The sequence below is a fragment of the Larimichthys crocea genome, unplaced genomic scaffold (genome assembly GCF_000972845.2).
Source record: "Larimichthys crocea isolate SSNF unplaced genomic scaffold, L_crocea_2.0 scaffold83, whole genome shotgun sequence".
Taxonomy (NCBI): domain Eukaryota; kingdom Metazoa; phylum Chordata; class Actinopteri; family Sciaenidae; genus Larimichthys; species Larimichthys crocea.
Window position 1 is genome coordinate 183,240 of NW_020860930.1, and position 22,463 is coordinate 205,702.

Here is a 22,463-nt window from a genome sequence, read left to right on the forward strand (position 1 = left end):
TTTTTTTTACATTTTGAAAATTGATTCTCGTATTTTTGCACGATATTTCTTCAATTTTTTTTTCAATCCCTGACTTTCTTTTCGACTTTTTTAATGTTGTGTATGGCTTTTTTTTTTTTTTTTTTTTTTTTTTAATTTGAAACTTGGTTTGTGAGTTTTTAATGTAATTTTTCACAACTTTTTGTACAATGTTTTTTCCGACTTTTGTAAAAACATTTTATTTTGTATTTGTATTATTTTTTATTTATTATTTTCATTTTATTACATTTATATCTTTTTTTTTCTATATATAATATTATATTTTTATTTTCTTCACTTTTTTTCATGTTTATCTTTAGACACCTTCTGGTTCCACACTAAGTCAGCATGGAGACTCTGCAGTGCTTGAGTCTGACCACAGGGGGGCAGCCTGCTCTCATCCTGACAGACAGGTGAACAGGTGACCAAACATTTGAATATTATTAATTACCTCTAATAAAGGTTTGATCACGTGCAGCCTTCATTATTTTTATTATTTGTGTGTTTCATGTTTTCTCCTGAATATCTTTTTGTAATCAAACATGTTTTGCTCATATTTAAATCTTCAGGTTTAGGGTTACAGTGTCCACAGAGAGCTCTGCGGGGTGCGGTGCGTGCGTGGATCCTGTCCGCGGGTCTGTGGCTCGCGCGCTGCGTCTGGAAATCTGGAAACGAGGCGCGCGACTCCACGAGCCGTGCGTTAATGTTGGACACACGCGCACCACACCGCGTGAATTATTAATGAACATAACACCAAGATGAATCTCTCCTTCGAGAACTCGTCCGCCTGGAAAGCCGAGTCTGTGGTCATCTCTCTGGGCTTCTCGCTCATCTTCCTGCTCGGCACCGTGGGGAACTCTCTGGTTCTGGCGGTTCTGTTCCGTAACGGACAGATGAACACCAAAACCACCAACCTGTTCATCTTCAACCTCGGCATCGCTGACCTGTGCTTCATCGTCTTCTGTGTGCCCTTCCAGGCCACCATCTACACCCTGGATGAGTGGGTGTTCGGACCTGTGCTGTGCAAACTGGTCCACTTCATCATTTTTCTCACCATGTACGCGAGCATCTTCACCCTGACAGCTGTCTCCCTGGACAGGTGAGTCCCACACCTTCACCAGGGCGAATACTGATGGAACTGTAAACTTTAAATACAGAGTCATACTTTGTGGAAATACTTTGTGGTTGTTTGATTAGAGCAAAATGGGACCAAAGAAACAAGATTTCCTTTTTACAGTAACAAACTGTTTATTCACACACACACACACACACACACACACACACACACACACAGTGTTCATGTTCTACAATCTAATATAAATTAAATAAATGTGAATTTTAACTTTTTTGAAGCTGATAATGTTTCAGTTTTTTGTTGATTCTGTCAGAGAAAGATTCATTTAACTGTTGTGTTAATAAATAAAGTAGAATTATGATTTATTGTGAATTTTCTGACTGTTACGTTGGATGATATTGGATTGTACAGGCGTACCTAATGATAATGTGTAAGTGTGTATATAAATCATATTCATATCACAAATAGAGCAGAATTAAAGTCATAATAAAAAGTCATACAGACGCACATCGATAGATAGATCTGTCAGACTCCAGATACTTTATTATCTGTTGCAGCATAAATCACAGAAACAATGAGATGTATTAATCAAAGTGATCATTGTGAGGGCAGAGTGTTTGTCTTCAGATCTTTGCTTTCCTTCAGCTGTGATTGACAAACGCCTCCAAACACGTACGCACACCAAACCCGGCCATTAGCAGCCAAGCTTCATTTGTGTCCTGGTATGCGCCCAAAACCGGATTTCACGTACAGCTCAGTGTAATTGGAGTCGATAATTTCCTGCATCCTGTTTTAAATGGAAGTTCATTTTACGTTTTAGCTGGACATGATAACGCCCTGACAGACACCAGTTCAGTCCAGTCCACGTTCATTCTCTGCAGCCTGATATCTCGTTATAGAAAACCTCAATCTGCACCTGAAACTTCAGTCCAACGTCTTAACACCTTTGATGATTCGTATCTTTCAGTAATAAACATCTGGATCATACTTCTTCCTTCTCTTCTTGGCAGGTATTTTGCCATTTGCTACCCACTCCGCTCCAGAGAGATGAGAACACCAAAGAATGCCCTGACCTCCATCTGCCTGGTCTGGACCTTGGCCTTGGTTTTCTCTGGTCCGTATCTCAGCTACTACACACAGATGGACCTGGTCGGCACTGTGGTGTGCATCCCTGCCTGGGAGTCCAGACCACGCGTCATAATGGACGTGTGCACCTTCATCTTTGGCTACCTGGTCCCCGTCCTGGTGCTCAGCCTCACCTACGCTCGTACCATCCGATACCTGTGGACCAGCGTGGATCCCGTGAAGGACATGTCCGAGTCGAGGCGTGCCAAACGGAAAGTCACTAAGATGATCATCATCGTCACCGTTCTCTTCTGCATCTGCTGGCTTCCCCATCACCTGGTCATCTTCTGCATGTGGTTCGGACGCTTCCCCCTCAACCACACCACCTACGTCCTCCGCATCCTCTCCCACCTGGTGGCTTACACCAACTCCTGCCTCAACCCCATCGTCTACGCCCTCGTCTCCAAACACTTCCGCAAAGGCTTCAGGAAGGTGTTCAGCTGCTCGCTGAGGAAGAGGGAGGTCAACAAGGTGCACGTTGTGCAGGCGGTGAACACGGTCAGCAGCGTGGAGACGTCCAACTGAAGATGACTGCCGAGAGCCGGGTGAAGGAGGGGAAGAGCCAGCCGAACATGATGAACTATGAACATACCCAGAAACTATCTTTAGAAGACATCTAAAATCCAAAAGTCTGATTTAAACTGGACATCACGATGTCGACACCTCCAGCAGTTACAACCTGAAACTAAAAAAACAAAGTCTGTATTTGACACAGTGAAGACGCAGACTGCATATCGTTAATTAAATTGATCACAGAAGAATAATACAGTCATGATTTCTCAACGATCAAAGCATGCACGCTCCAGGGATGGTTGACCAGTCCACCACTGTGGGCTAGACTGAAATATCTCAACAACTAGTCAATGGATTTCCATGAAACTGGGTACAAACATTCATGGCCCCCAGAGGAAACAAACATCTGACTTTGGTGAAGACTTGTCCTCTAGTGCCACCATGAGGTTGATCTCAGAGATTGCCGCAGATGTCCATGAACTTTAGTGAACCTCCACCAATATTTGTGTCACCTACTGATTATCCAACTCTGCACGGTCGTGGATGCAAACAAGCATTCTTTCACATTTTCTTTTTTTATTTTCTTTTTTTGTTAAAATTTGCGGCACTGCTGTGAGCATATTAGGGTATAGCTCAAAGCACTTCCTCACAGAGCTGCAGACTCTTAGTCTTAAGTCACAGTGGTAGTGGTTCAGCATGTGCACACTGCTCTGAACACCACAACATAACAAGGTGTGCACGATTCAACTAACACTCAGGACCTGACGTGTGCTCGGCCAGAGGCTGAAGTACTTTTCCTGGAAACCAGACGAGCGCTGACTCCACGGGGCAGACGGAGCCCTGCAGACTGATGAAACAGCAGCAATGAAGAGATATTAATCACTATTGTACACAGAGGCTTGTTGGATTACAGCACAGTGTTAGTTACAAATTGATTTTGTGTAGCACTTTGAATAAACACTAATTAAAAGGAAGGAAGGATGAAGCTACAGTTAAAAGCTCTGACGAGTCTTGCATAAAGAAGGTTGGTGGAGCACGATGAGTCTGGAAGCTGCTTGAAGAGTCTGAGGAGCTGTGGGTGCTGATGGACTGGAAAAAAAACAAACATGTTATGCAACCAAACAGTTGCCAGACAGATTTTCAGGCACTTGTGCAGATTCGTCTTCTGTGTTACTAATTTGGCGTCTTGTGCAGAAACCTCCACGAGCTTCAGTGTTAGTCATCTGCATGATATGTAACTGTCACCACATAAAAGTGACGCTGCCGTAACGTTTCTTTGTGTGTTCATGCATGCTGACAGTATTAATGTTGAGATAATAAATCCATCCAGTTGTTGTATAACTCCTCTCTGTGTCTGCTTCGTGTCATTAACATGATTTCAAACATGATGTGTTCACTGACCCTTCATAGGTAAACACGACGCCACGCTCCTGAGAGGTTGTTCAATAAACTATTAGTCATATTCCTGTTATAATTAGTAGTTAATTAATAACTGTAGCAGTCATATTGTTCTTGCTGCTGTGCATCTTACGTGGCAGATGTTCGTCCACCATGAGCCGGCTCTACTCGAGCTTTGAGCCACGGTCACACTTAAACCAAAGTTTCTTCAGTGAATGATTTTAAAGTTACTCTGATCTGTGGTCACTGATCGATGGTGCACACTTTTTTATCACCCAACCTGAAGATGGTTGCCATGGTGATGAAAACGTCATCATTGCAGGATGTAAACACACACTTCAGGTTTGAGAAAGGACAGAAAATTCAGAGGATCTCTGCTTGATAGAACCGTCCATGAAATGTAAATGAGTTATTTTAAATTTAATTTCTCTGTAAAAATACTGTTTTTATTTTTCTTATTATTAATATTGTTTGTCATTCTTCCCTTTAATGTGCAGAAATAATCTCAATGTTCAAATATGAGACGATCATTCAGACTTAAAGGAAAGATCGAGTCGACTGCTGCTCTGTTACTGATCAGATGATCCAGTTACTCACACATCGTGTTTATTCTAATTGACATAAATCAGTAAAACGTTCTTACTTGCTCACTCTCTGCCTTTCGTAGCTTCCTCCGTCAGCGCACTCTTCTCCTCTGCCATTATCTCCATAGAGGCTTCTTCTTCTTCCAAAACACCTGTGCTACAAACAGCAGCTACAGGCATCTTGAATTTAAATGGTTTATATTTTTACTCTGAGTTGTCTCTGATCGAGCAGGTCATGTAAGGTTGGTTCAAGTTAAAAACCGACTACAAGAATCAAAACGTCAAAGTTTCCGACATTAAACCCAAAACTATGAGCTCAAAGACGCTAAACTGCTGAGCGGAGCTGCAGATGGTGCTAATTCTGTTGATTAGAGCTCGAGTCTTTTCCATGGAAACACTCAGACGGTCGTTATGTAAATGAAACAAGCCTCCTTTAGTGTTTCTGCCACAAACAGCCTCGACGCGTGGCGAAGACGTCTCACTGAGGAGCTCAAGTGTTCCTCACACAGAAAACACTTTAGAGCTTATTAACGAGGCGACTGCTCATTACTGACACCACACACTGAACCGTCTTAATGTCAAAATGAAAGGTGGATTTGCAGAGATTCATAACTGGATAATAAAAGACACTCGGCTGCGTTATGTGTGTCAGTGGACTGCTCTGATTATCTGCTCTGTTGTGTGACTGTCATCCAAACTCATTAGACCACGCTCCGTTCACACACTTCCCTTTATTCGTTTGAAATGCTGAGCTGCAGCGGCTAAATTACATAAATACATCATGTTTATATCTTTGTACAAAACACCGAGCAGACACGCGCAGGGAGGGAGGGAGGGCGGCAGTAGTGCTGAGGTGCGTTTGTGGTCCAGGATCAGGCGGACGTGTCGAACAGCCTTTCGATCATCTCCTCCACCTCCTCCGGGCGATACTTGTGATACTTCTCAGGGTTCTTGGTGAACGAGATGTTGGCACATCTGGAGGAAACGCAAAGGAAAAATGGTCAGAACAGTCAGAACTGAAGCAGAAACACAAACACCAAATGTTTTCTGGTTTTCCCTCTGATGTCCTCCGGCTGCTCCGCCTCAACTCTCTGTGATTTACAGAGTTTATGATGGACAGTGAAGTAAACTGCTGACAGCTGTAGCTGCTGTTAGCTCAGTTCGTCAGCTTGGCGGTGAGCTCAGAGCGACGGGTACCCGTCGCTCTGAGCTCACCGCCAAGCTGACGGACTGAGTGTTTGTACCAACAGGCGTTATGGACGACCAGGAAGAAGAAGAGTTCCACCCGCTCACCTGTGCAGGAAGGCCCTGTAAGCGTCGGACACCACCTTCTTCTGAGACTGACGGATGAAGTCTCGCTGCTCTTTGTCTGGGATGGCCCAACCCTTCTGGATCTTACACAACTCCTCCAGGCCGTCGTTGAAACCCTGAGAGGCAGCGAGGAGGGAAAGAGGTCAGGTGGATTTTGTTCAGGACGCGACAGACGGCGCGGACTTTTGATCTGGACTCACCTTGAATTTGTCTTTGATGACTTGTCGCTCTTTATCTTTCAGCTGGAGAACAGAAAGAGGAAAGTTCAGATCTCAGTTTGGTAAGAACACTTTCTGTTTGTGGTTGGAGTGAACGTTAATAAAGTTCTGACCTTGGTGCCGGGCTGGAAGACGGGCATGTTCCTGTCCGTCAGGTGCTCTGTGACTTTCAACCAGCTGCCACAGAATAAAAAACAGGAGGTGAGAAGGAGCCGTGTGTGACGGCGAGATGTTCGAGTGCGTTCGATCGTGTTCACCTGCTCTTGTACATGAAGATCTGCTGCTCGATCAGCTCTCTGTACGAACCCTCAGCTTTCCTCTGAGTCACCGTCACGAGCTGGATCAGCTCGGACCTGCAGACATTCACAGGACACGCTTCATGTTTTAAACGTTTGAACAGATTTCACTGGGTTCACTTTTTATAGTTTTCAATAAAAAAAAACGGACAAAAGCATCATTTCCTCACATTGGAGCAGCTGAGGCAGAGAGCCGTGAACACTCTGAGCTGTTTCTAATCAAAAACAGACTTATCATTAAAATGGCTGCCGGTTTACTTCCTGTTAATTGTCCAAGTACAAAAACAGGCAGCGACCCGGCCACGCCGCTCCAAAGCCGGATTATTGTTGGCGATGCTGTCGCAAAGACTGTTTTTCCTCAGAGCGGTGAAGAAATGGTCAACACCACTTTGGAAATATGAGAGAAAATGACATTTCATATTGAATTTAAGAAGCTGCTCATCACAAACTAACAGTCTGAGACGAGGAGCTGCAGCACGTCGAGGTTCAATGTTAATGTTAGAAGAAGACAAAGACTTTGTTTCAGACAGACAGTGAATATAAAGCGTGCACGCCGGGACGGACACACACTCACTTCTCCAGAGACTTGAGGATGTAGTTGTAGTTGTTGTGCAGAAAGATGGCGCTCAGCGCCGAGTCCTCGTACACTTTGGACTTACTGAGCAGGTTCAGCTGCAGGTTGCCCAACACCTTACCTGAGAGGAGACAAGTCATGCATCAGTTTGCAGAACGTGACCTGGACGCGATCAGAGAGGCGGCGTGTGTTCATGCTTACAGATATAAGTGCTGAGCAGCCGCTTGTTGAACTCGGAGGTGTAGCTGCTCGCTGATGAACTCGTCTCTGGAGGAAACACAGAAGCTGTTAACGCCAATGACCCCTCCTAAGCCCCGCCTCTGTTTGCTCTGCTCCAATAAGAGTTGAGCAAGTCACATCTTAAGTTAACATTACTGTCTTTCATTTCCTCTTTAGATCACCTAGACAGAAATCTACATCTCCACTCAGACACCTTCATCGTGATGATTAATTAATTATTTTTCATTCAACCTGCACTTCAGCACACGCCGAGCGTCTCTTCACTCTGACTTAATTAGCTGCTATCATAGTTTCAAGAATCAGCATGAAAACAAGTTCAACATTCAGGGTCTAAGTCATCAGCAGTGGTGGAAAATAACAACCAACGTTTACTCAGATACTTTCCATTTTATTCTATATTCTATACTCTATTACATTTATCTGGCAGCTTTAGTTACTTCTCAGATCAAGATTTTTTTCTTTAAACATGAGTTTTGCTACAGTCAGACGCTGAGTGCGTCTTCCACCACTGCTCATCAGGGGCCTCCACGCGGTCTTTGCTTACCTCGGGGGTCTAAAGGAATATTGTAAGTGTCCCCCAGTACTAAAAAGGGCCGAAGGCAAGGCAGAAGAGAAGAGAGAGAGAAAGAGGCACAAGTGCAAAAAGGTTAGAAAGGATCTGTTAGTGCAGAGTAAGCAAACAGTCATCAGCCAGGCAGCGAGGGCTCGAGTGGACAAAGAGAGACGGATGATGAAGAAGGAGGGAACACAAAGGGATGAAGAGGAAGGAGCCGGAGATTTATACAAGCCCTCAGAGGAGGGCAGATTGGATTAAAGTTCAGAATGAATCCAATTTAAGTTTTAATTTATAACAAATGAAGAAATTAGTTTTTAAATATTACTGTGGCTGACGCACGGCCTCTGATTCAAAACATGCTGCGTCACAGAGAGAGAGAAGTTATCCGAAGCTGCACGAGGCGACAAGGAGGAAAAGTCAGAGAGGGAAGGTGAAAAGAAAAACACAATGAGTGAGGGAAGGAAACGAGGAGACGGTGACGGTGCTGGACTGATAACGGGACACACACAGCTGCTGAATGAGACTGAAGGACGTGATCATTGAGCTTCAGTATCAGGACAGTTTGGAGTTTTTCTCCCCCGATAACAACGAACATAAAAGCCTGACCGGCTCCTCCATTAAAGTTTATTTATTGCCTCGTTTGGTGCTTACAGCGCCCCCTGCTGCAGAGCAGCTGTACGTGCACTGCTGCTGATCGCTCAGTTATCCTACACAGAGTCATCTCGTGGTTTAAAACCGTTTGAAACACACTTTACAGATGAAGATACTGACGCTGTGGTTCTTAAGTCGACTCTCTGAGCCTTTTATCGTCTCATCTAAACTGTTGCTATGGTAACAGGGCGGCGGCTGTGGTTCAGGAGGTAGAGCGTGTCGTCGGTGGTTCGATCCTCCAGGCTGCACGCTGAAGTGTCCTCGGCTGAGATGATGAACCCTAAATCATACACAAAGGACTGCTACTACACATCTCACTTTGTGGGGTTCTTGCCTAAGACACTTGGACACGCAGGCCGGAGGACGAGCCGCTCTCCCTCCTGAGCCACGTGACTGAGTGAATGAATGAAGAGGCAAACAGGACTGTGAAACATTCCTGCAGGTTTAGATCAGACATCTGACGAGCAGCACTGCTGTCAGCACTAAAGGAAGCAGCATCTTAGCAGCTCAGCAGGAAGTGCACGGTAACGAGAGTGAAGCGGCCGTGTCGGTGCGGCTCTACCTTGCGAGGCCAGCATGGCTCCGGCAGTCTCGTGGAAGTCCAGCAGCTGCTGCAGGAACAGGATGGCCTGCAGGAGAGAGGTCAAGGTGAGCGTCGCCTCCGGATTATTGATTAAACACTCAGCTCGCTGCCATTCAGCGTTCCCATGGAGACCGCCTCGGATCCCCAGAGACGGACAAACAGCCTCGGGGGACAGTGTCGAGTTTGAAGTGCAGACTGAGCAAATAAATCCGGCGCTGTTACACAACAGAGAGGCGGGCGAGCGTTCTACTTACGTTGCTGGTGAGTTCGTGGACCGTTCCGTCTTTGGGCATGTTGTACTCTTTGTCCGGATCGTTCTGCGCTCAGACGAGAGAGAAGTCGGTGAATAACTCTTGGATGAGCGAGCAGTGATGAAGAGATGAACACGAAGGAGTGTTACCTTGATGCTGTCTGCGAACTCCTCCAGAGCTTTGGCTCCGATCGTCTCCATGGAGGTGATGAGTGTGGGCAGCTTGTTCTTGGTGCTCGCTGCCGTTCCCTGCAGGCAAAACTCATTTATTTCAACGTTCTGTCACTCCTACAAACGACGATCAACAAGACTGAAGCGATGAAGACCTGCAGAGTCGAGTCGAACTCAGACTTGTTCATCTTCAGGTGTCTGAGGATCGGGAAGATGGTGAGGACAGCCGAGTAGTCGTGACGCATTATAGCTCGGCGAGCGGCCGACACGATGTTGTCCCCCTCCAGCATCAGGTTGTCCAGCGCCTCCTGTGGACAGACGAGGGGACAGCAAGCAGATTACACATGAATCATCAACATGGAGGTAACACCAGGATCTGAGCATGACCTCCAGACATTACTGTTACTCTGTGTCTGACCTGAATGAGGGAGTCGAAGGTCTTCTTCTGGTGGTGCTCCGGGATGATCTCCGTCAGCAGGGCGTACTCGCTCTGGGCCAGCTTGACGAAGGCGCTGATGCAGTGGATGTAGGAGTCGATCTCGATGTCCAGAACGTCGTCCTTCCCTGAGAGGACGAGGAACAGCTGTGAGTCAGCCGGCAGACACAAAGACTTTGATGGTGCAGAGTGAATACATTCAGATGAAGGTGTGACTGTCTGTTAAAGAAATGTGTCGAAGCTGCAGACTTTTACGTCTTATCAGCCTGTTTTTGTTCCTTCTGTTCCCCCACATGTTCCCGTCACTCACCTGCGGCGGCCCCGTGCTTCTCGGTCAGGGCGTCAGAGTGATGTTTGACCCGCAGGTCGTGATCGTAACCTGGTGGGTGAGGGGAGGTGGGCAGCGGGGACACAGGCCTAGTCAAACCACCGGGGTGATCGTGACTAGGCCTAGAGAGGAAGCGAGGGAGGGGGGACAAACCTGAACCTGGAACATCTGCACCGACCACCACCAAGCACCCAGCAGGAAGCAGGGGACACCCACCCAGAGAGGCGCGTGTGTGTGTGTGTGTGTGTGTGTGTGTGTGTGTGTGTGTGACTATCTAAGTTAGTCAGTGTGTGTCAGACTACATGAGAGACGTCACAACAGCTTTTCATTCAGCGCAGATTTTAAAGGTTTAATTCATCCGTTCACTCTGACACTGTTAAATATTTGATAAGCTGCTTTGTCAACTTACTACGTTTCCCAGAATGCCTTTCACACCCCTCCACAGGATATTAAAGCTCAATTTAAAGGAACAAGGGATTGTTTACATTCAGTGTTTCTCTCTCATAACTTCATTAAACATTTTAAAAGCTGATTTTTGTGTCCATGTTTTCTTGGTGCTTTACTGCCACCAACTGTTGCTCAGTTAAAGCTGCAAAGAAACGAACTTTAACTTTGGCTCGTACGTAAGAATTAAAAATGAATCAGCAGTATTTGAGTTAATATTTGAGGTCATTTATCTGTAACATGTCAGTTTTTTCCTGATTTTTTTCTGCGTTATTCATCTAGAAATTTTAAAACAGAAAGAAAAACAGTTTGAGTTTCCTGGCGGACAGTGAAGTAAACTGCTGCCAACTGTAGCTGCCGTTAGCTCAGTTTGTTAGCCGGGCGTGGGGGAACGGAGACAGTGTCGTGCTAGAACCGGAGCTGGATGAACGGGGAATGTAACCAGGCTCATCAGCCTCTCTGGACATGATGGCAGAGGAGAAGAGGAACGAAGAGGACGCTGACGGAGGAAGCTGAGAAGAGAAAAGCTGGCTGCTGTTGATCATAAGTAATGTAATCAGAACAAATACTCGAGTACAGCTGTCTTACTCTGACACTGGATGCATCTGTATACTGTATTAAAGGTATTAATAAACCATCTCCTCTGCAGTAGATTCATATTTTTTTAACAGTGCCAAGTGTTTAAGGATGAATCACACAAATATACATTTGGCCTCATGAAGATAAATCCAAACATTTCTGTTTGTGTCTGCGTGTCTTCGAGCTGCTGTGACTGTGAGCACACTGATGTGCGTCTGTTGCTCTGAATGAGAAACAACACGGACGCACAACAAACGTGACAACGTGACAACGTGACACTGTGAGCGAGGAGCGAGAAACAAGACACCGAAGAGAAGAGCGAGGTGCGTTACCTTCCAAAGGAGTGAGGTTAGAGCCCCCCTTTTTCCCATCCAGCCCATGCTGTGAGTACTGTTTCAGAAGGTTCTGAGCCTTGCGAATGGTCCCTGGTCCCAGAAACACAGAGACAGAGTCCAGAGGAGGAGGAGGAGGAGGAGGAGGAGGGAGGGCAGCGAGGTCCAGACAGCCAAGAAAGAGAGGAAGAAGAAGAAGAAGGGAGAGCTAGGGAGTGAGTGATGAAACACAGACACCACCACCGAGACAGGCAGCAGAGGTTTGTACGTGGATGTAAAAGGTGGAGGGGGCACAGCCTAGCACCAACACGACAGGATGACCAGGTGAGAGACAACTACAGCTACGTCATGAAAACACACGGCGCCCCCCAGAGGCGAGGTCATGTAAGAGCAGAACAAACAGGTTAGGTCAGTTTAAAAACAGCCATCACAATTAATACAATTAACATTCATCTCTAATATTACGTCACATGTTGTTACATGGTTTACATCACATTACTGCAGTCAGGATTAAAACATCCGAGCGGGATTAGTGTGTTAGTGAGCATGTAGCACGAGTAAAGCTGCAAACACAGAGCGACGCTGCTCAGCGCTGCTTTCTTCAGAATATATACATGCATAATAAACGTTCACTGTCAAATAAATTCATCTCAAACTATTCTGATCGTTGATTCATCGTTTTGAGTCTGATTTCAGCCTCTCGTGTGAAAACATTAAAATATTGTTCCGTCCTCTGACAGTGAACTGAAAGGAGACACGTGAGGACGTCACCTCGAGTCTTTATGAAGCAAACAACTCGACTAATCGAGAAAAAGATCGACACATTGATCAATAATGAAAATAATCAGCCGCTCTGAGCAGGTACGGTTCTTAAAAAACAAAACTAGGAGCTAAAAGAGGCTGAAACAGCTCCGATATTGTCAGGTTCATCACTGCAGACAACACTTTTATGTTGCAGTCATTTGATTTATCATTAATACAAAAAATAAATTGATTATTGGAGCTTTAACACTGATCATCTGTCGTCTATCTCACGGTGTAAAACTTTTCTAAACTGTTTGTAATTTCGAGGACGAGCTGTGAGTGAGCTACGAGCACGTCCATCAAGTTAACTCAAACTCAGAACAAGATTCGAGCCTGAAGAACCAGATCATCATCAGAGTCCTCTCACACACACACACACACACACACACACACACACACACACACAGTTAAACTCTGCAGCCTCGAGGTTCATGGTGGTAAACTGCTGAGAAGCTGCCGCTCAGTTTGTCAGGTTGCTCGTTATGTCGTCGAGCATTTCAAGTCGTTTACATATTCAGGTATTCTCATTACAGCTCGAGTACTCGAGTACTCTGAGTATCCTGTTGTTGCTCCGTCTGTCAAACATTGAAGTTTTCATCAGGTCAGAAGATGAAAACATCGATAATTAAAACATCAGCTGGATATTAAATCAAATATACGTTCTCAATAACGACATTACCATGACATCATCATCTCTGACTTGTTTGTTATCATCAGTGTATCCTGACACACCTGTGTGGAAGCTCACCGCTACATGGAGGAAATGAATTGTTTTTGTTTTTGTTCCTCCTCAGACTTAAATTGGTTTCATTAATTAGCTCTCTCTGTTCCCAGCAGCACACACCACAGTGAAGCCAGAGGCTGAACACCGGCTACGACGTCTCTCCAGAGAACCGACAAGCGTCTTCCGTCTGCACGCCGACGCTCCGACATGCCGTCACCGTTTGAAACGTGACAGAAGCAAAGCACGAGGCGCACACTAAAGCTTTGTGTTTACCTGGGATGTAGACTGTCGTCACAACACGGAGATTATAAAAAGAGGAAAGGATGAAGGATTAGTGTGAGCGGACACAGTGTGAAGGATCCTTCAAACTGAATAATGTGGCTGGATGGTGATTTAATCAAACACACTCCTGTGTGTGTGTGTGTGTGTGTGCTGCGATCATCTAATAATCAACATTAGGAGCAGGACCGTGCTCTTTTGTTAGACTCGGGTTTGTGTGATTACAGACTCGAGTGCAGTGACGGTGCGTTCGGTTTTCAGGCGGCGCCGTTGTTGCTGACCTGGTCTCTTGGGAGCCTTTTTAGTGGGCGTGTCCTTCCGCTTGGTTTGGACGGCGGGCGAGTAGAGGATCCCGGAGGAGGCGCTGTTCTTACGGAAGTGATCCTTCAGACCTTTGATGGAGCGATCCAGCTGATTGGACCTGATCTGGAAGTAGACGTTCATGAAATCTGCAGGGAGGGAGAGAGAAGAGAGGGACTATTTTCAGCGGTGGATTAATTCAGCCTGAGGACAAACGGACGAATTACAGCAGGCGTCATGAATCAATACTTTGTATTTATGTCCTAATAATTCATGTGATTGATCGTGAGGTTCATGTTTACGCAGCACAGAAGGCAGATTAATTTAAATTATGTTCACGGTGATGCAGAACGTCATGAATCACACAGGCTGATCACAGAACAGTCCTCACAGTTAACAGTCTGTGAACTCTGACTGTGAATTCATCCAGATCACAGCCGAGCATCAGTTCGACTCTTCTTCTACCCGGCTGACGACACAGTTCTAGTCAGTTTACTCCAGGATGGAGAGGTTGGCCAGTTACGGCTGACTTTGTGGAGTGGTGTGACAGCCATTACCTCAAGTTAAATGTCCTTTTAGGAAAACTCCACATACAGTCCATCCAACCATTATCAAGGGTACAGCAGTGGAGATGGTAGACTCTTATAAATATTTGGGGACAATAATTGATAAAAACTTGACACATGACCTAAAAACTTCAGCAATCTGTAAAAAGGGCCTGCAGAGATTATACTTTCTGCGCAGACTAAAATCTTTTAATGTTGATAAGACCTTAATCGTTGTTTTATAGATCTTTTATTGAGTCAGTTTTAACTTTCTGCTTGATCTCATTTTATGGAAACCTGTCGGTTAAAAACAAAAATTGTCTGTTCAAAATTGTGAGAGATGCCAACAAGATAATTGGCATGCAGCAGCTCTTTGACAGACGAGTCCTACAGAAGGCTCGGTCCATCCTGTCTAGCCCTGACCACCCATTGTTGCAGGAATTTATTTCTCTGCCGTCTGGACGGAGATACATGCTACCTACGAACAAATAGGTATAAATTCTCCTTTGTTCCACGTGCAATCAATGCAATTAATTTGCACAACTCTTAAATTGCACTGTTCTTGTGGCATTTGTTTATCTTTTTATCTTTTATAGACTTTTTGCCTTCTGTCACTTATATTCTTACTTCATTTAGGATTGTTTAAATCAAGTTTTGGTTGCTTTACTCTGCGTCATTGTTCTATGTCACTGTTTGTCTATTTATTGTTTGTTGTGTAAGTTGCATTGTCACTGCAAATCAAATTTCCCCTGGAGGGACAATAAAGCTCTGAACTGAACTGAACTGAACTACAGAAGTCTGATGTTCACTTCAGTGACTCTTGAGATGACTGAATGCTCGTGTGAGTCAGGGTCCGCCTGTCCTCTGTCTCCACGCTGCGTGTGATCTGCTTCAGTCTGTCCTGCTCAGCTGGGCTGATAATGAGACACCACAGAGCTGCCCCGTCACCTTCTCATGGAGAGCTCCAGAGAGGAAATAACCTGCGACAGGACGAGCTCACAGACGAGCAGCGCTGATCAAAATGAAGCCGTACCCTGGTTCCGCCCGTACTCCACCAGCCAGCCGGCGATGCAGATGATGTCCTGCAGCACGGCTTCAGGCAGGTGTTCCAGCACCACCTCCTCCTGGACCTCCAGCTCCTCGTCGACGCTGATGGCGTCCAGGATGAGGATCGGGGGAACGGGTTTGCTGTAGCGGGTCAGCAGGCTGCGGAACTCGGCCTCCAGCAGCTCTTTCCCCTTCTCGAAGCGAGCTTTCTGCAGGAAGACACAAAGCATCGTGACAACATCAGCTCTCAGTCTGCTGATGTTTACAGCTTCACACAGAAAGTTCATGTTACGGTACCACTGTGTTCAGTTCTGGACTGTCCGGGTTGTTGTCCTGGAAATATTCCACAGCTTTCTGAATCTTTGCAATACAAGCGAGGTACTCGTCCAGTCTGCCCGTCGGCCTGAAAGAGACGTCCAGAGTTATGACCACACATCAGTCAGACATTCAAACTCCGCCCACGCCGCCGCCTCACCCCTCTCTGATGATCCGGTCCGTGTCTTTGGCCACGTGGTAGTAGCTGATGACGTGGTCCATGCAGGACAGAGTCTTGTCCACGTTCTCCTGCAGGCGCTGCAGGTTCTCCGTCTGCTTGTGCACCGGGATGATGGAGTTCTCCAGCTGCATCAGGCGGCTCTCGAACGACGACAGGATGGAGACCTGTCAGGGCGAGACGCGGACGCCAACGTGCTGCGATGACTCAGCAATAAAGACGCCAACGTGCTGCGATGACTCAGCAATAATAAAGACACGTGTGGTTCAGTATCAGTGATGACATCACAGAGCAGGTCGACCTGATCTGTGATGTCATCACTGATACAGAACCACACACTGTTCTTAGACTAAGACTTAGATCAACGAGCTTTACTGTATTTATGAGGACTCGAGTTAAAACATTTTCTCTGATTTCAGATCTTAACGAGGCCGTGTGTGTGTGTGTGTGTGTGTGTGTGTGTGTGTGTGCGTCTGTGTGTGTGTATGTGTGTCTGTGTATGTGTGTGTGTCTATGTGTGTGTGTGTGTATGTCTGTGTGTGTGTGTGTGTGTGTGTGTGTGTGTGTGTGTGTCTGTGTGTGTGTGTGTATGTGTGTATGTGTGTGTGTATGTGTGTGTATGTGTGTGTGTGTGTGTGTATGTGTGTGTGTGTTTATGTCTGTGTGTGTGTCTGTATGTGTGTGTGTGTCTATGTTGTGTGTGTGTGTGTGTCTGTGTTGTGTGTGTGTGTGTGTATGTGTGTGTGTGTGTGTCTGTTTGTGTCTATGTGTGTGTCTCTGTCTGTCTGTGTGTGTGTGCGTGTGTGTCTGTTTGTGTCTATGTGTCTCTGTGTGTTTATGTCTGTGTGTGTGTGTGTATGTCTGTGTGTGTCCCGTGTGTGTGTATGTCGCACCATGCCCTTGGTCAGCTGATCACTCTTCTCCAGGTTCTCTCGGATGAATGACAGAGTCTCCTGCTCCTGTAACACACACACACACACACACACACACACACACACACACACATAATAAACATTATAATAATGATAAACATTAGAGCATGAAGTGTGTGTGTGTGTGTGTCTGTGTGTGTGTGTGTGTGTGTGTGTCACCTGCTTCAGCTTCTCCTCGATCTCTCGCTTCCTCGCGGACGCGTCCTCGGTGGGAATCATCGTGTCCGGTCTGCGGTGACGTCAGACGGTTAACGGAGCCGGTCTGCGGTGACGTCACACGGTTAACGGAGCCGGTCTGCGGCGGAAAAACATAAACAAACAAACAAACAACAACAACAAACGGCTGCTGCTGCGGATGTAGAGACAGGAAGCTCGGCGGGTCAGCTGTTCCAAGGTGGATTTCCGGTTAAAGTTTCAAAGTAAAACACCTTGTTGTTTACGAACTTGTTAATTACTAGAAACCAACATAAAAATAACAACAATGAAACCGAATTGATACTGTTAATTTAGTTTATTTACCAACTTACGTGACACCAAAACGTAAAATTCAAACCGACTTATCGATTTTTTTCTCCTTTAAATATATTTATCAGTAAATTAAATATATTTACTCGTTCAATGAACAAATAAATAATGTGTGCTATGAAATATAACGTACGACCATAAATGTATCTAAATGTTTAAAAAAAACGTTTTCCTGTTTGCTTTATTTTGAAAAGTTACATCTCTCAACTTCCGGTATGTGACGAAGGCGAGGTTTCTCTTCCGGGTGAATTTGTTTTAAATATGAATTTAAAAAATGTTTGAAACAAACTGACGTTAGTTTGTTTGTTTGTTGTGGCTGATAAATAAATAAATAAATAAAATTATCTTTATACAAATTATAATTCTGCATATTCACGGTGACGTCATTATTTGTGTAAAACATCGCGAGGTCTGACGTCACGCTGCGTGCAGTGACGCAAACAGGCCGCTGGGTGTCGCTGCAGCCCACGGAACATAATTTAATTATTAATTAATAATACCTAATTATATTATGTCTTTTTTTTGTTTTTATATTTCAAAATATAATTTTTTTGGTTGTTTATTTAATCAGACCAATCAGCTAATTACATTAATTATAAAACCTAAATCCTCGACTAGAGTTCAAGGTGAATTCTGTGATTTTTAATCTAAAACAGGTCGTTCATCTTCACTTTAACTTCATTAACGATTTTTCAATTTACAACGAGCAAAATTAATTTATGCAAACATATACCTTTTAAATATGTATATAGTTATTTTTGTTTTTATGTCATGTTTGCACCTGTCATGTCTTTTAAACCGTACTTATGTCCATACCTGAGCAAAGTGAACCTGAGTCAAATGTAAATAAAGAAATTCTGATTCTTAATTCAACAAAAACTGCTCGAATTAAACAGAAATGAAAGAAATGACCTGCAACAAATTCACTTCATGGTTTTATATATACGTGTTCTTAATAGATGGTTACTTGTTTACATATGTTGTTTTTGTTTGTTTGTATACTGGAGTATTGTAACAATATTGTAAGTATTTCTGATTCTGATAAAGTTTTTATGTCGTTCTTCTAAATTCAGATTTTGTCTCAACAGTATAAATAAATCATTCATGTAACTTTTTCTGGCTTCGACAGTGAATCATGATTTGCTGAAATAAAAATAAAAACGAGCACGCTGTTCAGGAAAATTGTTACAAATGTATTAGCACAAAAGAAGTCCCACATAGTTTCTTTACGTACATATTTACAGATCTCCTGGAATACTTTACACTCTGACACCTCCCAGACAAACGACATGATGTTATTAAAGAAAAGTTCAACACAAACTAAAGAAGAGACGACGTGACAAATCAAACTACATCAGTCACTTTCAATCCATTTCAAACCCTCACACCTTGTTTTTCCTCACTCATGCACTTTCATATTGCTGAAGTCTGTGACGGTTTATTGCTGCCAGACTTCAGACCACAAACAAAAAAACTACAGTGTGACCCATCGAGTCACACGTGGCATTAAAAAGAAAAAGGAAATGTTATCGTCAGTTCATGTTGCAAAAAGATTTTCCTCCTACGCCTGCGCTCGCTAAAAGAATTTATATAACAGCATTAAGAATAATGCAAACGTGTTCGAATCACAGAGCCGGACTCTACGATTCCTCTTCTTTGGACAGCGCCTGTGGACGACACACACGACACACACGTCAGGATTCATGACACAACAAATCATGTGACCGTTCAGGGAGTTTCTCTCCAGGTGTGACTCACCTGTTTGAGGAACTGTCGTCCAAAATAATTGGTGGCCATGTTCTTTAAGCTGGTCTTCCCTCCCACTTTACACCGCACATAACCGTAGAGGTTAGCTCCCTGCAACACCACGCCCATGATCACGACGGGCTGCGAGGACGACGACAGATCAGCGTTAACCAACAGTGACTGTCTAACAAGTGTTTGTGTTGAACAGCTGAACATTTACCACAGTGGGATTACACTGCTGCTTTATGTTAAACATCTTCACCGTCTGTTGTTGGTCTGTTCACAATAAGATCTTGAAGTTGAGGACTTACCACCCATTTAATCTTGAAGGAAAAGAGAGTACTGAAAGCAAAGATGACCCAGAGGACCGGACAGACAATCAGCCCGAGCCAGAAGATTCGAGATTCGGAATCTGACGCTTGTTGTTTCCCGGTGCCCTGAAGAAAACAGGATATTCTCACAGTGAGCACAGCTGCAGATACGAGAACGAGCGCTCACAGTAAACAAGTACATTTATCAACGTCGCACAGGCCAAGAGGTCGGCCCACATGTGGGACAGAACATGTACTGTCACACCAGAACTAACCTTCCTCGCCTCAAACACCCAGTGGTTGCGTCCATCGTCATCCACCTGGTTCCACCACCTTAAACCGACCATCAGCCTCCCGGTGATGTTCTGTAAACACACATCAGATTTAACACCAGCACAGCATCAGCAATCCCTGTTGTCCCCCAGAGACACACACCTTTACCGCCCAGAAGTCACAGGACAGCAGGAGGATTATCGTCACCATGGGGGCGATGAAGCTGCTGCCAACGATCTCACAGAGCAGGTACACGAGGATGGCGGTCACTCTGAAGAAGAGGTGGAAGAAGGACGCCACGGGATGCCTGGGACAGATCATCAGCTGTCAGTTTACCATCATACATGGCTTTAAAGCATCAGACTTCTGCTGACTCACTTAATATTCGTCTTCTTCGACCCCTTCCCTGCATCCTCCTCCGCGTCAAACAGAGACACGTCTTCATCGTTGGCGTCCTGAGGGATCAATAAGGAAGAGGCTGAAGCCCTCAGAGACTCTGAGCTGGAGCTTCATCTGTGTCCACGCGGGGTCACGTGACGAGCGACGTGACGTTAACACACGTCACGACGCTGTCATGCTCAGAGGCTCATTTCTAATCAGTTAATATATATTTATTATTTTATACCCTGCAGTTATTATTTATATCATGGTCACTTTACATTACAATACTCTTTTTATACATCATGCCTTTTATCCTCAGTACCTGTCTGTTTGAAGGTTGATTGTTTTTATTGTAGGTTATAGATATTTTTGTCTGTTTATTGTGTTTTTGTTTTTCTAATTCTGTAGTGTATGCTACACTTTCCTCTGCTGCTGGAACAAGAACATTTCCCCGTGGTGGGATGAATAAAGTACATTTAATCTAATCTAATCTAATCTAATCTAATCCAATCTAATCTAATTACCATTTGGGAGCTGCTGTAAAAAAAACAATTTCCCTGCGGGGATTAATAAAGTATTTCTGATTCTGATTATTCTAATGATTAATCAATCAATCAATCAATCAAGTGACATGAGTCCAAAATCCACCAAGATACTCTGTTTATTGTGTTTTTGTGTTTTTCTGACTCTGTAGTGTAGCTTCACTTTCCTCTGCTGCTGGAACAATCTGCCCCTGCCTATCTCAGGATCTGCCCCTGCCCATCTCAGGATCTGCCCCTGCCTATCTCAGCGTCTTACTAAAGGCTCACGTCCCGACCAGGGCGCTACGCTCCGCTCATACAAACCGTCTAGTTGTACCCTCGCCTCTCGCAAAGCGAGGTCACTCTAAACTCTTCTCTGTGGTCGTCCCCAAATGGTGGAATGACCAACGGCTGCTAGAACAGCAACATCCCTTTCCACCTTTAAAAACTTGTAAAAACCTTTCTGTTTCCAGAATGCTTCCCTGCCTAACAACACTAACAACACTAACAACTACTCTGTGTCCTTTACACCTTTCTCAGCTTATGTCCTCCTCTGTAAGTCGCTTTGGATAAAAGCAGCTGCTAAATGTAATGTAATGTAATGTAATGTGATGTAATGTAATGTAATGTAATGTAATGTAATGTAATGTAATGTAACAGGAACATTTCCCCGTGGTGGGATGAATAAAGTATATTTAATCTAATCTAAAGTTTAAAAGCTCCATGTTACTTCACAGACTCTAAAAAACTTGTGATACTTTGCACAGACACTGAAACATATTTATTTTCCTGTCACTGTGTAAATATTGTTAATTCTGCCCATATGTTTATATATATTTATATTTATTTATATTTACACTGATAATTCTGTTTACATCACACGATGTCTTTAGCTTGTATATATTTGTATATTGTATTTTATGTTTTTATATCTTATATTGTATAAATCATGTTTATGCTGTTTGCTGATTTAATCTGAGAGTTCCTGATGATTTAATTCATGAATTTAATGAATTTATTGATTTTATTGATTTTAATTAACGTCGTTATCTGCTTATTAAATATGAACAGCAGAGTAAACACATGTGATGTTACAGTCAGACAGTAACTGAGCCGCTGTGCGGGTCTGAAACGTTACAGTAACGTTACAGTAACGTTACAGTAACGTTAAAGTAACGTTACAGTAATCTAACGTCTCAACAGCTAGCAGCTAGCAGCTAGCAGCTAGCCTCGCGAGCCCTCCAGCTGTTTCTCTGTTTTTCGCGGGTAAACTGTTCCAGGTGTTTCTGCAGTGTGGTCACCTGAAGCCTCACGAGCCCCCCGACCTGCCCCCGCGTGTCCGATCGAAGATAATCATCGATAATTATGAATAAAAGTGTCACTTACGTCAGCTAACATGGTGACGGCTGAGCGGCTGCTTCCGGTTTACATGCTCGGCTGGAACACGTCACAGGACGCGGGGGTCACGTGGGTAGAACGTGCCACGTGGACTGTGACGTCACTGCGTTAAGTTTAAGTTTAATTTTAAAGTTTAATTATCATGTAAACGCACATATATTAATGTTATTGTGTTTTTATTTATCATTTATATTATACGATTTAAATTTATTTATTTTATTATTATATTATTTATTCATGTTATGTAGACGTACATAGTTCTTTGTTCCTATTTGTAGTTTCATATTTTTATAAAACAGTTTTATTTCTACCTTTCCTATAGTTTTCTGTGTGTTCTCTGTAAACTGTCTGTAGGTGTGAATGTTTGTTTGTCTCCATTTTTACTGTTTGTTTTTAAAGCTCGTATTGGCTCAGTATGCTCCAGGTATTTAACCGAGCTTCTTCATATCCACACCCCCCGCCAGAACACTGAGATCCTCGAGTCAGCTGCTACTGGTCGAAC

The 22,463-nt window shown here is 44.2% G+C and overlaps 3 protein-coding genes across 14 annotated transcripts; 1 reads left to right on the forward strand and 2 right to left on the reverse strand.

Moving 5' to 3' along the window:
* Window positions 1–607: 607 nt before the first annotated feature.
* LOC104928159 (galanin receptor type 2) lies at window positions 608–3,824 on the forward strand. The gene is made up of 2 exons (XM_010742388.3): window positions 608–1,117; window positions 2,104–3,824. The coding sequence occupies exons 1-2, from the start codon at window positions 777–779 to the stop codon at window positions 2,741–2,743; spliced, it is 981 nt and encodes a 326-aa protein (XP_010740690.2). The 5' UTR covers window positions 608–776; the 3' UTR covers window positions 2,744–3,824.
* Window positions 3,825–5,424: 1,600 nt separating this feature from the next.
* Window positions 5,425–17,208, reverse strand: exoc7 (exocyst complex component 7). Of its 12 annotated transcripts, XM_027277111.1 has the most exons (22): window positions 17,108–17,202; window positions 16,966–17,074; window positions 16,768–16,833; window positions 15,857–16,041; window positions 15,679–15,784; window positions 15,368–15,590; window positions 13,771–13,938; window positions 13,484–13,495; window positions 11,683–11,775; window positions 9,982–10,127; window positions 9,719–9,871; window positions 9,543–9,641; window positions 9,397–9,459; window positions 9,122–9,188; window positions 7,897–7,935; window positions 7,314–7,379; window positions 7,113–7,233; window positions 6,500–6,595; window positions 6,356–6,419; window positions 6,225–6,266; window positions 6,007–6,140; window positions 5,425–5,688 (listed from the first exon to the last, which is right to left on the reverse strand). In XM_027277111.1, exons 2-22 carry the CDS (start codon window positions 17,023–17,025, stop codon window positions 5,586–5,588), a joined length of 2,106 nt encoding a protein of 701 aa, XP_027132912.1. In that variant the 5' UTR covers window positions 17,026–17,074; window positions 17,108–17,202; the 3' UTR covers window positions 5,425–5,585. The 12 variants fall into 12 exon arrangements, with proteins under 12 accessions (XP_027132912.1, XP_019124568.1, XP_019124566.1 ...); XM_019269023.2 differs by lacking the exon at window positions 11,683–11,775 and adding an exon at window positions 10,310–10,378 and having other exon boundaries at window positions 16,966–17,208; XM_019269021.2 differs by having other exon boundaries at window positions 16,966–17,207.
* A 1,295-nt stretch (window positions 17,209–18,503) lies between these two features.
* Window positions 18,504–22,045, reverse strand: tvp23b (trans-golgi network vesicle protein 23 homolog B (S. cerevisiae)). Its single transcript, XM_019268990.2, has 7 exons — window positions 21,950–22,045; window positions 20,040–20,116; window positions 19,824–19,968; window positions 19,664–19,753; window positions 19,389–19,514; window positions 19,090–19,218; window positions 18,504–18,998 (listed from the first exon to the last, which is right to left on the reverse strand). Exons 1-7 carry the CDS (start codon window positions 21,959–21,961, stop codon window positions 18,972–18,974), a joined length of 606 nt encoding a protein of 201 aa, XP_019124535.1. The 5' UTR covers window positions 21,962–22,045; the 3' UTR covers window positions 18,504–18,971.
* Window positions 22,046–22,463: the final 418 nt, after the last annotated feature.